Source organism: Erythrolamprus reginae, chromosome 1, assembly GCF_031021105.1.
Source record: "Erythrolamprus reginae isolate rEryReg1 chromosome 1, rEryReg1.hap1, whole genome shotgun sequence".
Lineage (NCBI taxonomy): Eukaryota > Metazoa > Chordata > Lepidosauria > Squamata > Dipsadidae > Erythrolamprus > Erythrolamprus reginae.
In genome coordinates, this window is record NC_091950.1 from 82047654 (window position 1) to 82063026 (window position 15373).

Here is a 15373-nt window from a genome sequence, read left to right on the forward strand (position 1 = left end):
TTGAAGAACAGTGTTCTTTTATACACAACACTGTCAATAGATTGAGGCTTTTATAAATGTTTGACTAAGTTGTAAAGCATACATTATAGCCCATTCAAATTCTTTTTCTGGGGTTACTTGCCTATTGAAAGGCAATACTATACGAAAACAAACTATTTATCTTATAAGTGCAAATGCAAGGTTATCTCCTTGTTGGAGGACGAGGTGGGAGGAATGAAGGCCAGCCTTTCTTTTTTAAAAGCTTAACAAGAAAAGGAAAGGAAAGGAAAGCAGATGTAGATACTATACAAAGAGGTCTGTATCAAGGTCAGTAAAAAGAGAACAAGCACACACAAAAAATTGCTGTCAGCATTCCAACTAGCATCTGAGAAATAAATCAGAGTCCAAGGCTTCCTGTCTTCAAAGTTCCAATTTATTAACAGGGCCACTTTAGCACAACTGGAGAAACCCAAATCTAAAGTTATGAGGGTGTCTCCACCTGGGTTAGAGTTCATTTCCTTGCATCTCCTCCCACAAGCCCATCACATGAACCATACATCTTCTGCCAGCGTATCCTGCAACTCCCACAGCTTCCAGCCAGAGGCTGAACAAAGGCTGACCTTGAGAACCTAAAAGAAATGTGTCATGGCATGCAGCCACCACCATCCCAAGTTCCCACAGCAAGAAACATTCTAAAACATTTAAATGTGACAGGGTAAAGACTTCAATAAAATATGGCTTTGGCCTGACAAGTGTCCAGTATCAGAGGCAGCAGTAAGAGAACGCTTAGGGGAAAGATTTCAAAAGAGAGAGGTGAATATTTGCAGGTATTTACAGTATAAAGGTAGCCCATGCGACAGAAGTTGACCATCTTAAGGCTTAAAGCTCTGAACATGGAAGTCATGCACCATATACTTGAAGTAATTCTATCCAATCTTACAGAACAATTAAGATAACTATCAACTCTGCAGGGATGAAGAATGAATACACTGACAAGCTGCGGGGGGAAAAGAAAGGGTATAGAAATAATGGAAAATGATTAATAAATAAGAAATACAAACTGGTAGCTCAAACCCTATGAGATAGGAGTCAGCAATGGGAAAATTTAGAATGAGATGGTGAGACATGCAGACCATAATATATGGGATTGGAGTTACATTTGAAATAAAGTAAGGGTGAAAGAGGCGGTTGGTTTGTTATGTTGTAAAACTACCTTATAGTGTAGTTAGTCTATTTTATGACTATAAAGAGCATCCAAAAGTCTGTTTTTTAATCTTGCTTGTCTCCAAGGGCTGACACTAACCTAGTTCAGTATTGTTAAAAATGCAGCAAGACTCCATTTTACTACTTTAAAGTACCGTAATTGAAGTCTACAGTGACATATGAATTATATCTTAAGCTGTTAAAGGTGCTGGCAGAAAAGGTCTGGAAACTACTAATGTAATTTTTGAAAAATACTGGGGACCAAAAGGCATGTCGGAACAGTGGGGAATAGCAAACACAGTCCTAAAATATATTTGTATAAAAAAGGACCCACTAATTTACCAATATAATGTCTAACCCGAGCAAAGTATTAAAATATATTATGGAGCAAGATATCTGTAAACAGTTAGGAAAAAATGCTACCATTATCTGGAGCCGAGCATAGGTTTATCAAAATCAACGTCAACGAAGACTGGTATTAGATCACTCACGTTGTCTTGATAAGGACGTGTGGTGGACGTGATGTAGTTCTATCTCAGTAAAGTTTTTCACAAAGTGCAAAGCTACATTTATAAAAGCACTGTGTTCACTTGATGCAAGGTATAATTTTTCTATGCGCCATATTTCATATGGGATGTGGAGAAGCTAAGGCAAATCCAGAAGAAAGCTATTCAAGATGATAAGATGAAACCCTCTGCTGAGAAGCAGTTAAGGGAGATAAGGATGCTTGGCTAGAAAAAGAAAAGCAAAAGAAATGGGATACTGCTTTATCTTTACAATATTTAAAAGGCGTCACATGCAAAAGGAAGTGGACTTGTTGTCTGTTGCACATAAAGCCCAGTGGGGCTAAATTAAAACAGCCAAACTGAGTATTAGAAGGAATCCAACAAGCAGTGGAACAGCTACCTATAATAGTGATAGCTTCCCTCCCTGAAGTTTTCAAATAGAACCTAGATGGTCACCTATATTTGGTATAATGAATGCCCTGGATGACATCTTCACATCTAGCTGTTCTAGGAAGGTGCATACCATTCTCAAAGACTCTTCTCATCCTGCTTACAATCTCTTTGAACTGTTGCCTTCTGGCAGAAGATACAGAACAACTAGAACTCGGACCACATGTTTCCTGAATAGTTTTTATCCCAGAGCTATACTCGCACTTAACAACGAACTAAAGGGTCACCATCAGTGAACTGTTGGACAATATTACTCGGTTTGTCATGTAGATGGTTGAGTGGTTCAGGGTGGGGAATTTGTAGTGGGTGGGACATTTTATTCTATTCTTTATTCTATTTTTAAATTTACCTATTCTGATTTTATGTATGGTGGGACTGGTCTCTGGGTGTCACACGACTTTCGTTGCCAATGACAATTCGTTGTTTTGACAATGACAATAAATTTAATTTTTTATTATTATTATTATTATTATTATTATTATTATTATTATTATTATTATTATTATTATTATTATTATTCTATCGGAGGGTGGTAGGACCAGAAAACTTATAAGGCGCCTTGCAGTGATGGGGAACCTTTTTTGGTTCGGGTTCCAAATGGGGGTGTATGCATGCGCATAATGCATATTGCAATGCCCTCCTCATGCATATACACACAACCCCGCTGTACCCCCCACGCATGCACACAGTCCTCACTGAAGCCTCTGGACTTCCGGTAGGCCCGTTGGGGCGTTTTTTGCCATCCCCAGGATTATTATAATAATAATAATAATTTATTGGATTTGTATGCCGCCCCTCTCCGCAGACTCGGGGGGGATAACAACAATAATAAACACAACATCTACAATCCAATAATAAAAAACAACTAAAAACCCCTATTATAAAACCATGCATACACACCAACATACCATGCATAATTTGTAATGGCCTAGGGGGAAGAGCTATCTCAACTCCCCCATGCCTGGCGGTATAAATGAGTCTTGAGTAGTTTACGAAAGACAGGGAGGGTGGGGGCAGTTCTAATCTCCGGGGGGAGTTGGTTCCAGAGGGCCGGGGCTGCCACAGAGAAGGTTCTTCCCCTGGGGCCCGCCAAACGACATTGTTTAGTCGACGGGACACGGAGAAGGCCAACTCTGTGGGACCTTATCAGTCGCTGGGATTCGTGCGGTAGCAGGCGGTTCAGGAAGCAGGCGGTAGCAGGCGGTTCAGGATTCAGGAAGCTTTCCTGAAGAGAGCGCGAAAATGGGTGAAAAGGCCAGAAATCAGCTGACTAGTACACACATGCACACTGGAGCTGACATAGGACAACGCCTCACGGGCCCTCAGATATGGCTCCATGTGCCACCTGTGGTACCCATGCCATAGGTTCCCCATCACTGGTCTAGGGTTCTATAAAATAACAATGAGAGGGAGCGATTTTGCTTTTCCTTCTTCAGCTTAGCCATTTCATTGTGATGTGAAAAAAGGTCATTTTGTTAATTTGGTTCTTCGAGTTTGAGTTCAAACTTGGTGTGACAGGGAAAAAAACTTGATTCTGCTATTTTAAATCAGTGCAGTTGGCTAATGCTCGAGTTTTACTGGATAACTCAATTTAAATATGAAATCTGTTTCCAAGAGCACAGAGCCCTGGAACGTCAAGAATGACCTATAAAAGCATTGTGAATGCCCTCACTTAAGAGATATTTGAGCTTATTCCTACACACCAGCAGTAAAGATTGAATTGTCAACACAGATGGTCAAAGAACTCTTGAATCTTTACATGATACTTTAAAAAAAAAAAAGCTTTCAGAGTGTGTGTCTTCTGGTGATTGCTTGGCCAAATTTCTTGGCAAGATTTCAGAAGTGGTCTGTCATTGCTTTCTTCCTACGGGGTTGAGAGTGAATGACTGACTCAAGTTCACCCAGCTGGCTTCATACTTAAGACAGGATTAGAACTTTTGGTCTCCTTGGTTTCTAGCTTGGTGTTTTAACAATTACCAATCTGACTATTATATAGCGAAATTGATTCTCTTCTGTACATTACAGATATACACAGGTTGATCTTAGTTATGATGGTAATTGGTGTCACGCTGAAAAATTGCCAGCCCCAGAGACATTTATTAATGAAAGATTTAACTGTGCGTGCCTTAATAAGATCCTCCTATTATGATGTAATATCCTGCCAAATCTCACATCACTTCCTCCTTCTTCTTCTTTGTTCTCCATTCTCTTATTTCTATATTCCATCATGTGAAGACGTATTTGTTATGTTGTCCCTCGAGACATGTTTTATTTTCTGTTTTTATAATAAAGAAATCTTGTTTTGAACAAATGACTAAAGGCTTTTATCTATCGCCTCCGCGAGGTTAAGGTCTTAACGGACTTTAATCACTCACAAACCGCGACAATTGGAACTGGAACTTCCATCCCTAGTTCACACAAAGCCGATTGTCTACATTGCTTAGGGGCAGCAATCATGGGACTCTCCGCAGCAGTTAGGCAAGGGTCTTGACTCCTCCAGTCCCAAGCCTTAGTAAGATAAAGGACCATATCCTCTTTGATTACCACCACCTCCCATCAACCTCCCATCTCTACCCTTTGGGTCATCCTTCACTCTGCAGCCTCTGCCAGTCCTGGGCTCTGATCATCCTGCACTCGATTCGCCCTGCCTCTCTGTAGTTTACAGACCCTGCTGCCTTCCTGCCCCTGCTGACTCTTGCCATCTTCCTCCTGTTGCTTACAAGGCATATCTAGGCTGGCTCTTCACAAGCCTTCTTCCCCAGACTGCATGCAGCCTGGTCCAAATCATGTACAGTTTTCTTTCCTGTGTAACTACCATTCTTTCAACACCATCCTAACTTCAATCTTGCTGAACAAATGTCCGCTAAGAAAGGACTATATGTATATTGAATGTATATTAAAACATATATTACCCAAATACTCGAATATGCCAAGATCTACAAACATATATTGAATATATATGTTATATGGCTTCCTAAGTAGTTGTGTCTCCTCTCTTTGTCAAATTTTTGCTTACTGGAAAAACCTCCTTTTTACATCTGTTACTTTATCCAATGTTAATCATAAGGGATCCCCAGAAAACCTTTGTGTTTGGTGAGCAAATAATTTGAAATCAAAATGTCTTTATTCACTATCAAAATTAATGAGCAATGTCTTAGTTATAAATTGAAAGATGATGTTTTTTTCAAACTATTTGACAGCAGTGGTGGTAATAATTAAGTTATTTTAGATTATTTGAAATTTAATACAAGGTTTTTATCGCCAAAATCTTCTAGACAGATAAAACCAACAACACTCACAAAACGTTTTATACAAATTAATAGTAGTAATCAATTCACTAGTAGCATATTAAATAAAAAAAATAGATCCTCCTGCAACATCAGACCTGGGCAAAGTATGGCCTGGGAGCCGGATGCAGCCCGTCCGCTGTCTGTGACCGGCCCGCGGAGGTTGGAAGGAAGGAAGGAAGGAAGGAAGGAAGGAAGGAAGGAGAAATGGAGGGAGGAAGGAAGGAAAGGAGAAATGGAGGAGGCAAAGAAGGAAGGAGAAATGGAGGAAGGGAGGGAGGAGAAATGGAGGGAGGGAGGAAGGAAGGAAGGAAAAATTCTCTTTCCATGCCCTTTTGCAAGAGTCCAATAAATACTCATTTTTTAATTTTTCATTGGTTTCATTGGCCTTTCCAAGAAATTTAAAACAAACCCCCCACCCCACCTCTCAGGGGGGAAAAAAGGGAGGAGGAGGAAGAAGAAGAATCCAAAGCTACTTTTAGGCAAAGCCTCCACTATGTTTTCTCAACTGACAATGTAGGTCAGTTGAAGAGAGGCACCTGAAAGGAATATTTTGAAAGAGAAGTAAAGAACTACCCAAAAGCAGAAATAAAAGGCAGAGAAAATCAGAGAGACAGAAGCTTCTCTACATCTGGAGAAGGAAGGAAGGAAGGAAGGAAGGAAGGAAGGAAGGAAGGAAGGAAGGAAGGAAGGAAGGAAGGAAGGAAGGAAGGAGAAATGGAGGGAACAAGGAAGGAAGGAAGGATGGGGTGGGCAATTCATTTATAATTATAATATAATTATAATGTAATGTAATAAATATAATAATATAATATAACATAATATAATATAATATATTTATAATTATAATATAATTAACTCAGTTCTACCCAATAATATATAGTATTGGGTAGAACTGAGTTAATTATATTAATCCAGCCCTCTAAAGCCATCCCAATTTCTCATGCGGCCCCATGGCAAAATTAATTGCCCACCCCTGTGCAACATGGATACTAGTAAACTTAACTGGGGGTTGAAGTCCAACTAACTTTAAAGATCTGAAAACCACGAGAAAGGGAGATTTACAGTACAGTGGTACCTCGAGATACGAGTTTAATTCGTTCCGGACCTGGGCTCTTAAGTCGAGCAGCTCTTATCTCGAACGACTTTTCCCCATAGGAATTAATGTAAATAATTTTAATTGGTTCCAGCCCTCAAAAAACTCACAAAGTTAGTCTAAATTATGCAGAAAGACATGTTTTTAATGAAGAAATGTACATGTACATATAAATGAATAATGAAGTTTCTTTCACTTAACTTGTAAACTTTCTTAAACTTTTAAATTTACATATGTTCAACTTCTCTGCCACCCAATCCTGTAGGACAGAGGTCCCCAACCCTTTTTGCACCAGGGACCGGCTTTAAGCGATCAAGAGAGGAATGGGTGAATGAATGGACGGAGGGTGGGAAGGAAGGAAGGAAAGAGGGAAGGGACAGGAACAGAGGAATGAAGCAAGGAAACTTATGAAAGGGGAGAGTAAGAGAGGAATGAGTGAAGGGAGGGAGGGAAGAAGGTGGGAAGGAGAAAGAAAAGAAGAAATAGAGGAATGGAAGGTAAAAGAGAGAAAGAAAAAGAGCAAGAAAGAAAGAAAGCAAGAAAGAAAGAAAGAAAGAAAGAAAGGGGGAAGGGACAGGAACAGAGGAAGGAAGCAAGGAAACTTATGAAAGGGGAGAGTAAGAGAGGAATGAGTGAAGGGAGGGAGGGAAGAAGGTGGGAAGGAGAAAGAAAAGAAGAAATAGAGGAAGGGAAGGTAAAAGAGAGAAAGAAAAAGAGCAAGAAAGAAAGCAAGAAAGCAAGAAAGAAAGAAAGAAAGAAAGAAAGGGGGAAGGGACAGGAACAGAGGAAGGAAGCAAGGAAACTTATGAAAGGGGAGAGTAAGAGAGGAATGAGTGAAGGGAGGGAGGGAAGAAGGTGGGAAGGAGAAAGAAAAGAAGAAATAGAGGAAGGGAAGGTAAAAGAGAGAAAGAAAAAGAGCAAGAAAGAAAGCAAGAAAGCAAGAAAGAAAGAAAGAAAGAAAGAAAGGGGGAAGGGACAGGAACAGAGGAAGGAAGCAAGGAAACTTATGAAAGGGGAGAGTAAGAGAGGAATGAGTGGAGGGAGGGAGGGAGGGAAGAAGGTGGGAAGGAGAAAGAAAAGAAGAAATAGAGGAAGGGAAGGTAAAAGAGAGAAAGAAAAAGAGCAAGAAAGAAAGCTGCAAGCACCCCCCCGAGCCCCCCAGGCCGGCTGCAACCTTTTAAAACACGCGCGCCGCTTCGCAGCTGTCTCCTGAAGCCGAACGCGGAAGTTAGCGTTTGGCTTCAGGAGACAGCTCCTTGGCGCTTGTATCTCGAATTTGGGCTTGTAAGTAGAACAAAAATATCTCTCCCCTCCCAGCTCTTATCTCGAGTTGCTCTTAAGTAGAGCAGCTCTTATGTCGGGGTTCCACTGTATGTGGAAACAAAGAGTCCAAAAGTGTGAGAGCTGCCACAGGACTCTGAGACAGTGCAACCATTATAAACACATGCTGACTACTTGAATTTTGATCACCTGACCACAGGGATGCTATGATGGTTTTAATTATGAGGACCTGTCGGAAGACATTTTTTTCAGTGCTGTTGCAAATTTGAATGGTTGCTAAACAATGGTTATAAAAAGAGGACTATCTTATAGTCAAATGTCACCACAGTTGAAAAGAAAAGTAAAAATATATGTGACTGTATAAATGAGATGGTTAGAGGTGAAAGGAAGAAATATATATCTCATCCACTTTTACAAGGAATTTATAAACAAAGCTAGACCCTCTGCAGTTGCTCCTTTGTGGTGAAATCCAATGACATTTAACATTTATATAATATATTTACATATCCTTCTCTTTTAAATGAATAAAGCCACAGTGTTCCTTTGTAAGACTCCCGCTGTTTTGTAATGCTGTTTGGCAGTTCAAACGTACTGAAACGTCATGTTGTTGTTTTAGATTAGTTACTTCAATTAAAAAATCTATTAACTGTTATCCTTGACAGCTGCATAGAACCCAAATTTTCAGAGGCAATATGGAAACAAGTATCAGGGGGGGGAAGCAAAGCAAAGATGGCATTTGCAGGTTTATCTCACAAAAACATCCAGTTAGCCATTGCTCAAGATACTTTCAATAAATGGCTTTCATGTGTGCAGCAAGACAACTGTTTGTTTCTTTCTTGATAACTAACATTTAAAAACCCCTAGTAATTTTACAGAAGTGAGCAAAGTCATGCTATTTACAGAGCTGGAGCCCTGTGAAGCATAATTTATTTAAAATGTTTAACTAGCTAATGAATCAGATGTAAGGAAAAAATAAGCTTCCATTTATTACACAGCCTGAATTTAAGTGAAGTCTGAAATGACTGTACAACCATCAAGATTATTATTTTGCTATTACGGTACTGTACTGATTATAAGCATGCTGCTGTAGCAGATGTATATTAGCATTAAAACTACATACATTTTTAAAAAATGCCCTGATGTTGCTGTACCACATCTTTATTACATTGTCATACCATGCAGTTAAACTGGGGTTATTCTTCTGGGCATATATTATATCACCATGCTTGTCAGCAAAAATGTATCTTCATCGTAATTTCACTTGTTATTTTATATGATATACAGTACTTGGAAAGACTTTTATATATGTACATCTTTCAGTTCCTGGGCCATCCTTGTTTAACAGATACCTCCACATACCTCCCAGAGACCTATAAGAGCACACAGAGTTGGCCTCCTCCAGGTCCCGTCAGCCAAGCAATGCAGGCTGGCGGGATCGTAGGAGAGGGCCTTCTCTGTTGCCGCCCCAGCTCTATGGAATCAACTCCCCCCTGATGTCTGTACTGCTTCCACCCTTACAGAAGGCCACGATGACCTGGCTGTGCTGACAGGCCATGGGGCCACGAACCAACAACAACAATGGCCAAATTGTATGAATGTTTAGTATGCATGTTGGGTTAGTTTTTATGTTGTTAGGATTTTAATTTAACGGTTTTATTACTCAGTTTTATATTTGACTTTGTTCTTATTGTTTGTATTTTATACTGTCATAAGCCACCCCAAGTCCTTCGGGATTGGGTGGCATAGAAGTCTAATTAATAAATAATAAATAAATAAATCTGAAGTACTAGCTAAGTACCAGCCAAGCATCTCTGCACTGATGCAACCACTATGTATCATAAGGCAGCACAATACTTGCAGGATCACCATTCTTTTATGCTAAAGTTTGTGAGTACAGATAGTCTGATTCCATGAAAGAATCCTTTAACCTCCACCACTTACCAAAAAAATAATAATAATTTTGATTTCAAATTCTTGGGAGACTTGTTTTTACTTTGTTTTAAATATGATGGCACTAGAAGTGTAATTAAAACCTAATTACACAAAATGAATGCAGCAGGTATTACAGTATAATGAGGGGTGGGGAGGGAGACTTCAGGTGGAAAATAATGAACTGACATCCCATGAAACCCTTCAAAACATTACAGGATTGAAATCTGATTTGTGAAAGGAGAGAACTTGAGATCTTCTGTTGTGTGCTTCAAAAAGCTGTTTGTATTGTGAGTAGACTGCAGGAACCTAGGTTTTTGTGATCGGCTTGCATAAAATTGAGTGGTGAGATTTCACCAAGCTCAAGGCCAAGAAGGTAATCTTTACAGATTCAAGGTTCACTCAAATCTCACTTCTTAAATCACTTGATTTCTTTTTTCTAAGATTGTTGAGTTCAGAAATTCAAGTGTTTTTATATTCACTGAGTTTTTCTTCAATCCTTTGAGAAATTTTAAATACAAATGTAAGATTTTATAAAAATCTATACAGGCTTTGGAATGTAAATCAAAAGGGAGATTAAAGTATTGATTTCAAAAAGTTTTATGTGGATTAAAGGTCCAGGTGGACTTGAATTATTTAAAATTGGTTATAAGAATCCTTTCTGTGGGAAAATATTTACATCTTAAAAAAGAAAACATTGAAGGTTGGTCACTAGGAAACACCAGAAGGAAATGAATACATCAATGGATCTGTTGAACAAGATCTATAACTATTTGTCTTAGAAATTATTTTAAAGATATCCGCTATTATAGATAAATCGGATGGTGTCACAGAAAAAGAACAAGTTCCATTGAGTAAAACTGAACTGATTTTAACTATGAATTTAAAAAATCATCATCTGTAAGAGACATAAAAAGTTTATACAGAAAAAGATGCACTTTTGGATATACAAATGAAACCATGTCTTAACATTTTAAAAAGGCAAATATTAAAACAGAAAAGTGATATGGATAACCTTTTTATATTGGATTTACCAAAGGGGCTAGTTACCAATGATTCTGTGAGAAGAGACAATGGAATATGAAGAGTGACATTGATAAATTGTTGATATTAGATTTACTAATGGGGTTTCTGAAAATTGCTAATGATTTTGTGAGAAAAGATAAAGAGCATAAAAAGAGTACAGATGTTTGGACATTTATCAGAGAGCACTAAAGATTCTTGTGAGAAAGAGGAAAGAATATAAAATTGGGGGTTTTGGCCAAGGTTAAAATAGGTGAATTGTTATTTGGGTAATATTTAACAGATGTAGATTGACTAGAACTAGATGACGATATACCTAAAGAGAAGAGACAGGAAGATTTGTTTAAATAGCTTATATCTAGTTGTGTTATTATTTATGATAACCCTTAATGGATTTTTGCTGATTTAAAATTAAAGATTGTTTATATAGAAATGGTTGGTTGTACTGTAAGTTGTTGATGTTAATGATACTTTTGTTTCTTTTTGTGTTGTTTCCTCTTTTTCTGCACCTTTTAGTTTATATTAGTTTTACATGTGCAATCCTTAATTAAAAAATATAAAAACATATTGTAATTGGGTAATTGGTTACTGTATGTTAGTACATCAGAAATTCATGCCAGATGCATACCATATTAATATGCTAATGTTGCACACACAGGAACTGCCAACCTGATATAAACACAGTCTGCAATTCAGTAGTAAGAAATGAGTTTGACATTCCTTCCACTATTGCATCCCATTCATTTGGGGGGAAATCTCAGATTTCATATTTGTAATGTGGAGCAAATCTACTTATACCCAAAGGTGCTTTTCCAAGAGGCAACTGGACTTTCTGGTTTTTCTTCGAAGACATTTTGCTTCTCATTCAAGAAGCTTCTTCAGCTCTGGGATGAGAAGCAGAACATCTTCAAAGAAAAACCATAAAGTCCAGGTGCCTCTTGAAAAAGCGCCTTTGGGACAACCATGACCTGAATGACTGAGAATCTCCTATAAAAACCTATTTATACTTTTCACGGTGGTAAAATATACCCTAGTTTTCAGAGTATAACATGCACTTTTTTCCTCCCCAAAAGAGGCTGATAATTTGGGTGTGTCTTATACTCTGAATGTAGTTTCCCCCCCCAGCCCTAACCAGGTGCTAACAATGTTCTTACTAGCTTGCAAGTTCTTTCATTGTTACTCTCTGCAAATGTTTTCCAAGCCCTAAGTCTTTGCAGGGTTTTTTCCATTGCTCTACTTGCTCCAAATGTTTCTTTCCAGGTGCTAATGATGTTCCCAACTCTTACTGGTTTGCAAGCTCTTTCATTGTTACCCTCTCCAAATAAAGTTTTTTTAAAGCCCTAACCAGGGGGATAAATAATGTGCTGAAGCTGACCAGAACTAAGGACGGTAGCCAGATAAATATCTGGTAAGCAGATTTTGCTCCCTATTTTCCTCTCCAAAAACTAAGGTGTGCCTTACACTCCGGTGCGTCTTATACCCCGGAAAATGTGGTACTACCAATATGATTTGGTTTACCTGAATGGTCTCACGGAACACAACTTTCTCCTGGTTCATGCCCATGCCACCTATCCACCCATTCCTACGCATAACCTATTTCTTCCTATTACTCTTCCAATTAACGCATTAAGGAATCAAAACCTAGAGAACTTGAGGAAGTTGCAATACAGTAACATACCCAAAGAAAAACATCTTTCTTTTGATAACAAGCTTCAGAAGTTCTACTGGACAGCCATTTGTCTGGAATAGGAGAGGGTTTCTTGCTTGAGCAAGAAGTTAGATTAGAAGACCTCCAAGGTCCCTTCTAATCCTATATAATAATAATAATAATAATAATAATAATAATAATAATAATAATAATAAGAAGAAGAAGAAGAAGAATAACAACAATAATAATAATAATAATAATAATAATAATAATAATAATAATAATAATAAAAGTTGGAAGGGACCTTGAAGGTCTTCTAATCTTCTAGCTTGGGCAGTAAAATCAAACTACTTCAGACAGGTGGTTATCCAACATCTGCTTAAAAACTTCCAGTGTTTGGGGCATTCACAACTTCTGGAGGCAAGCTGTTCCACTGACCAACCATTCTGACTGTCAAGAAATTTCTCCTTAGTTCTAAGTTACTTCTCTTCTTGCTTAGTTTCCACCCATTGCTTCTACCCTCAGGTGCTTTGAAAAATAGATTGTTTCCTTCTTCTTTGTGACAACTTCTGACATACCAGAAGACTGCTATCATGTCTCCCTGGTCCTTCTTTTCCTTAGATTAACCATGCCCAGCTCCTGCAACCTTTCTTCATCTGTTCCAGTCATCTTTGTTGCTCTTCTCTGCACTTTTTCTAGAGTCTCAACATCCTTTTTGCATCATATTTATTTATTAGCATTGGAAAGGGACCCTGTAGGTCATCTAGTCCAGTGTTTCCCAACCTTGGCAACTTGAAGTTGTCTGGACTTCAACTCCCAGAATTCCCCAGCCAGCATTTGATGGCTGGGGAATTCTGGGAGTTGAAGACTAGATATCTTCAAGTTGCTATGGTTGGGGAAAACTGACCCTCCAGAAGACTCGTATGAACGTAGCTCTAGATAAGAGTGCACCAGGATCTCCCCCTCTCTCGGAGGAGCATTAATAATAATGATGATAATAATAATAATAATAATAATAATAATAATAATAATAATAATAATAATAATAATAATAAAAGCAGTAAAGAGGCCGCGGGCGTTCCAGCAATTACGAAACGGGCCTTCCCGGGACGGAGCCGTTTGTCCCGCTGCCTTCCTCTCTGAGGGACAGCGAGAAAGCCGGCGACAGTCCCGCGTTTGTCCCGGGAAGGAAAAGAGCGGTCCGCGGATTCCTCTTACCGACTCACAGCCGCGAGGCGCGGAGGGAGCGGAAGCGGCTGCCCCGCCGCGGACTCCCCGCCTCCCGCGTCCCCCGCCTCCTCGGCCGTGACTGTCGTCGCCGCTGCTCCTCTCCGCCGGCTTCTCTCTTCCGCCCGGCCGTCTCCGGTTGGGGTGGCCGCCTCCCCTTCGAGGCCGGCCGCCGCGGTCGGCCTGCATTGTTAATCCTTCGAGCGGCCGCACTGGACGCGGCCGAACTTCAAAAGGGGCTTGCGTGGCTCTCCGCCTCCGCCGGAAAACAGGCCGCTGCAGGAACTGGAGGCCGCGTCAGCCAGGCCCGAAGGATGGGGTGGCGCTGAACCCGCGCCAGGCGCTTCTCAGCCGCCGCTCTCCGCGTTTCAGTAACGGCCCCGATAGAAGAATCCGCTGCGGGGCTGTTGCAAATGGATCGCTCGGCTACTTTACTTAGAGAAGAAATATAGAAAAGCGGATAGAACATTGGATCCAAGCCAAAATTTCCACTGTTTAAGGGGCGTGCATAACTGCACCTCTGTGTCTACCGTTCCTGTCCGATTATCTTTTTATCCTTTCTATCACTATTTTCTGCTTATGTTATGTTAATACATACTATACTGCTCAAAAAAAATAAAGGGAACACTCAAATTACACATCCTAGATCTGAATGAATGAAATATTCTCATTGAATATTTCATTTGCACAACAGCATGTGAAATTGACTGTCCATCAGTGTTGCTTCCTAACTGGACAGTTTGATTTCACAGACGTTTGATTTACTTGAAGTTATATTCTGTTTTTTAAGTGTTCCCTTTATTTTTTTTGAGCAGTGTATAATACTGTACTTGTTTGACAAATTAAATAAATAAATGTTATGTTTAAATTGGCGTTATCCGATTCCTGAAAACATAATAATTTATACATGGTATGCTTGTGTGTGTGTCTGTTAGTATATGGGTTTTTTAAAATTTTCAAATATTTTAAATTTAGTCGGATTATTTATGATTTGTTTCACTTGTTGTGAGCCGCCCCGAGTCTTCGGAGAAGGGCGGCATACAAATCCAAATAATAATAATAAATAATAATAATAATAATAAGTTGTTATTAACTCCAGTGGTGATAAATGGGTGCTACTATAAGCATACATATAGCCCTCGACTTACAAGGTTTTGTTTAGTGACTGTTCAAGGTTACACTGCAGAAAAAAAGTGACTTGTGAACGTTTCTTACACGTTTGAATGTTATAGCATCATGTGATCAAAATTCAGAGGCTTGGCAAATGGTTTGTCCCTAACAAGCAGAGCCAATGGGGAAACCAGATTCATTTAACAATCAAGTTACTAACTTAGCAACTGCAGTGATTCACTTTACAATTGAGGCTAGGTCGTAAAATGGAGCAAAACTCACTTAACAAATATCTCACTTAACAACAGCAAATTAAATAATTTAAATAATAAATAAATAATAATAAAAATAAATAATTTTTGAGGACTACCTGTAATTTGCCTTTAAATACCTAACATGATAGAAAAGGAACTAACTTGTATCAGAGATCACAAGTCTACTAATTCAAACAATGTGCTTCGTACTTCATAACAACAGTGCAAAACTGTATCTTAATCAAGTTCTGGAGAAATATCCAAAAAACCAGTTTCTAGATAATACAAAGTATTGTAGCATTCCAGGCTTGTCTAAGAATGGATTTGTCAATTTACAAACAAATAATATTTAATAGAGCAGTGGTAACTAAAGTTACCAC

General features: G+C 39.0%; 1 protein-coding gene across 1 annotated transcript in view; it reads right to left on the bottom strand.

Annotated features, from left to right (window-relative positions):
* The window catches only part of AVEN (apoptosis and caspase activation inhibitor), a 178533-nt gene extending 164521 nt beyond the window's left edge, over nt 1–14012 (bottom strand). The window contains exon 1 of the mRNA XM_070756579.1: nt 13621–14012. Within this exon, the coding sequence (XP_070612680.1) occupies nt 13621–13818 (198 nt within the window). The 5' untranslated portion in view covers nt 13819–14012. The remainder of the gene's footprint in view (nt 1–13620) is intronic.
* Nucleotides 14013–15373: the final 1361 nt, after the last annotated feature.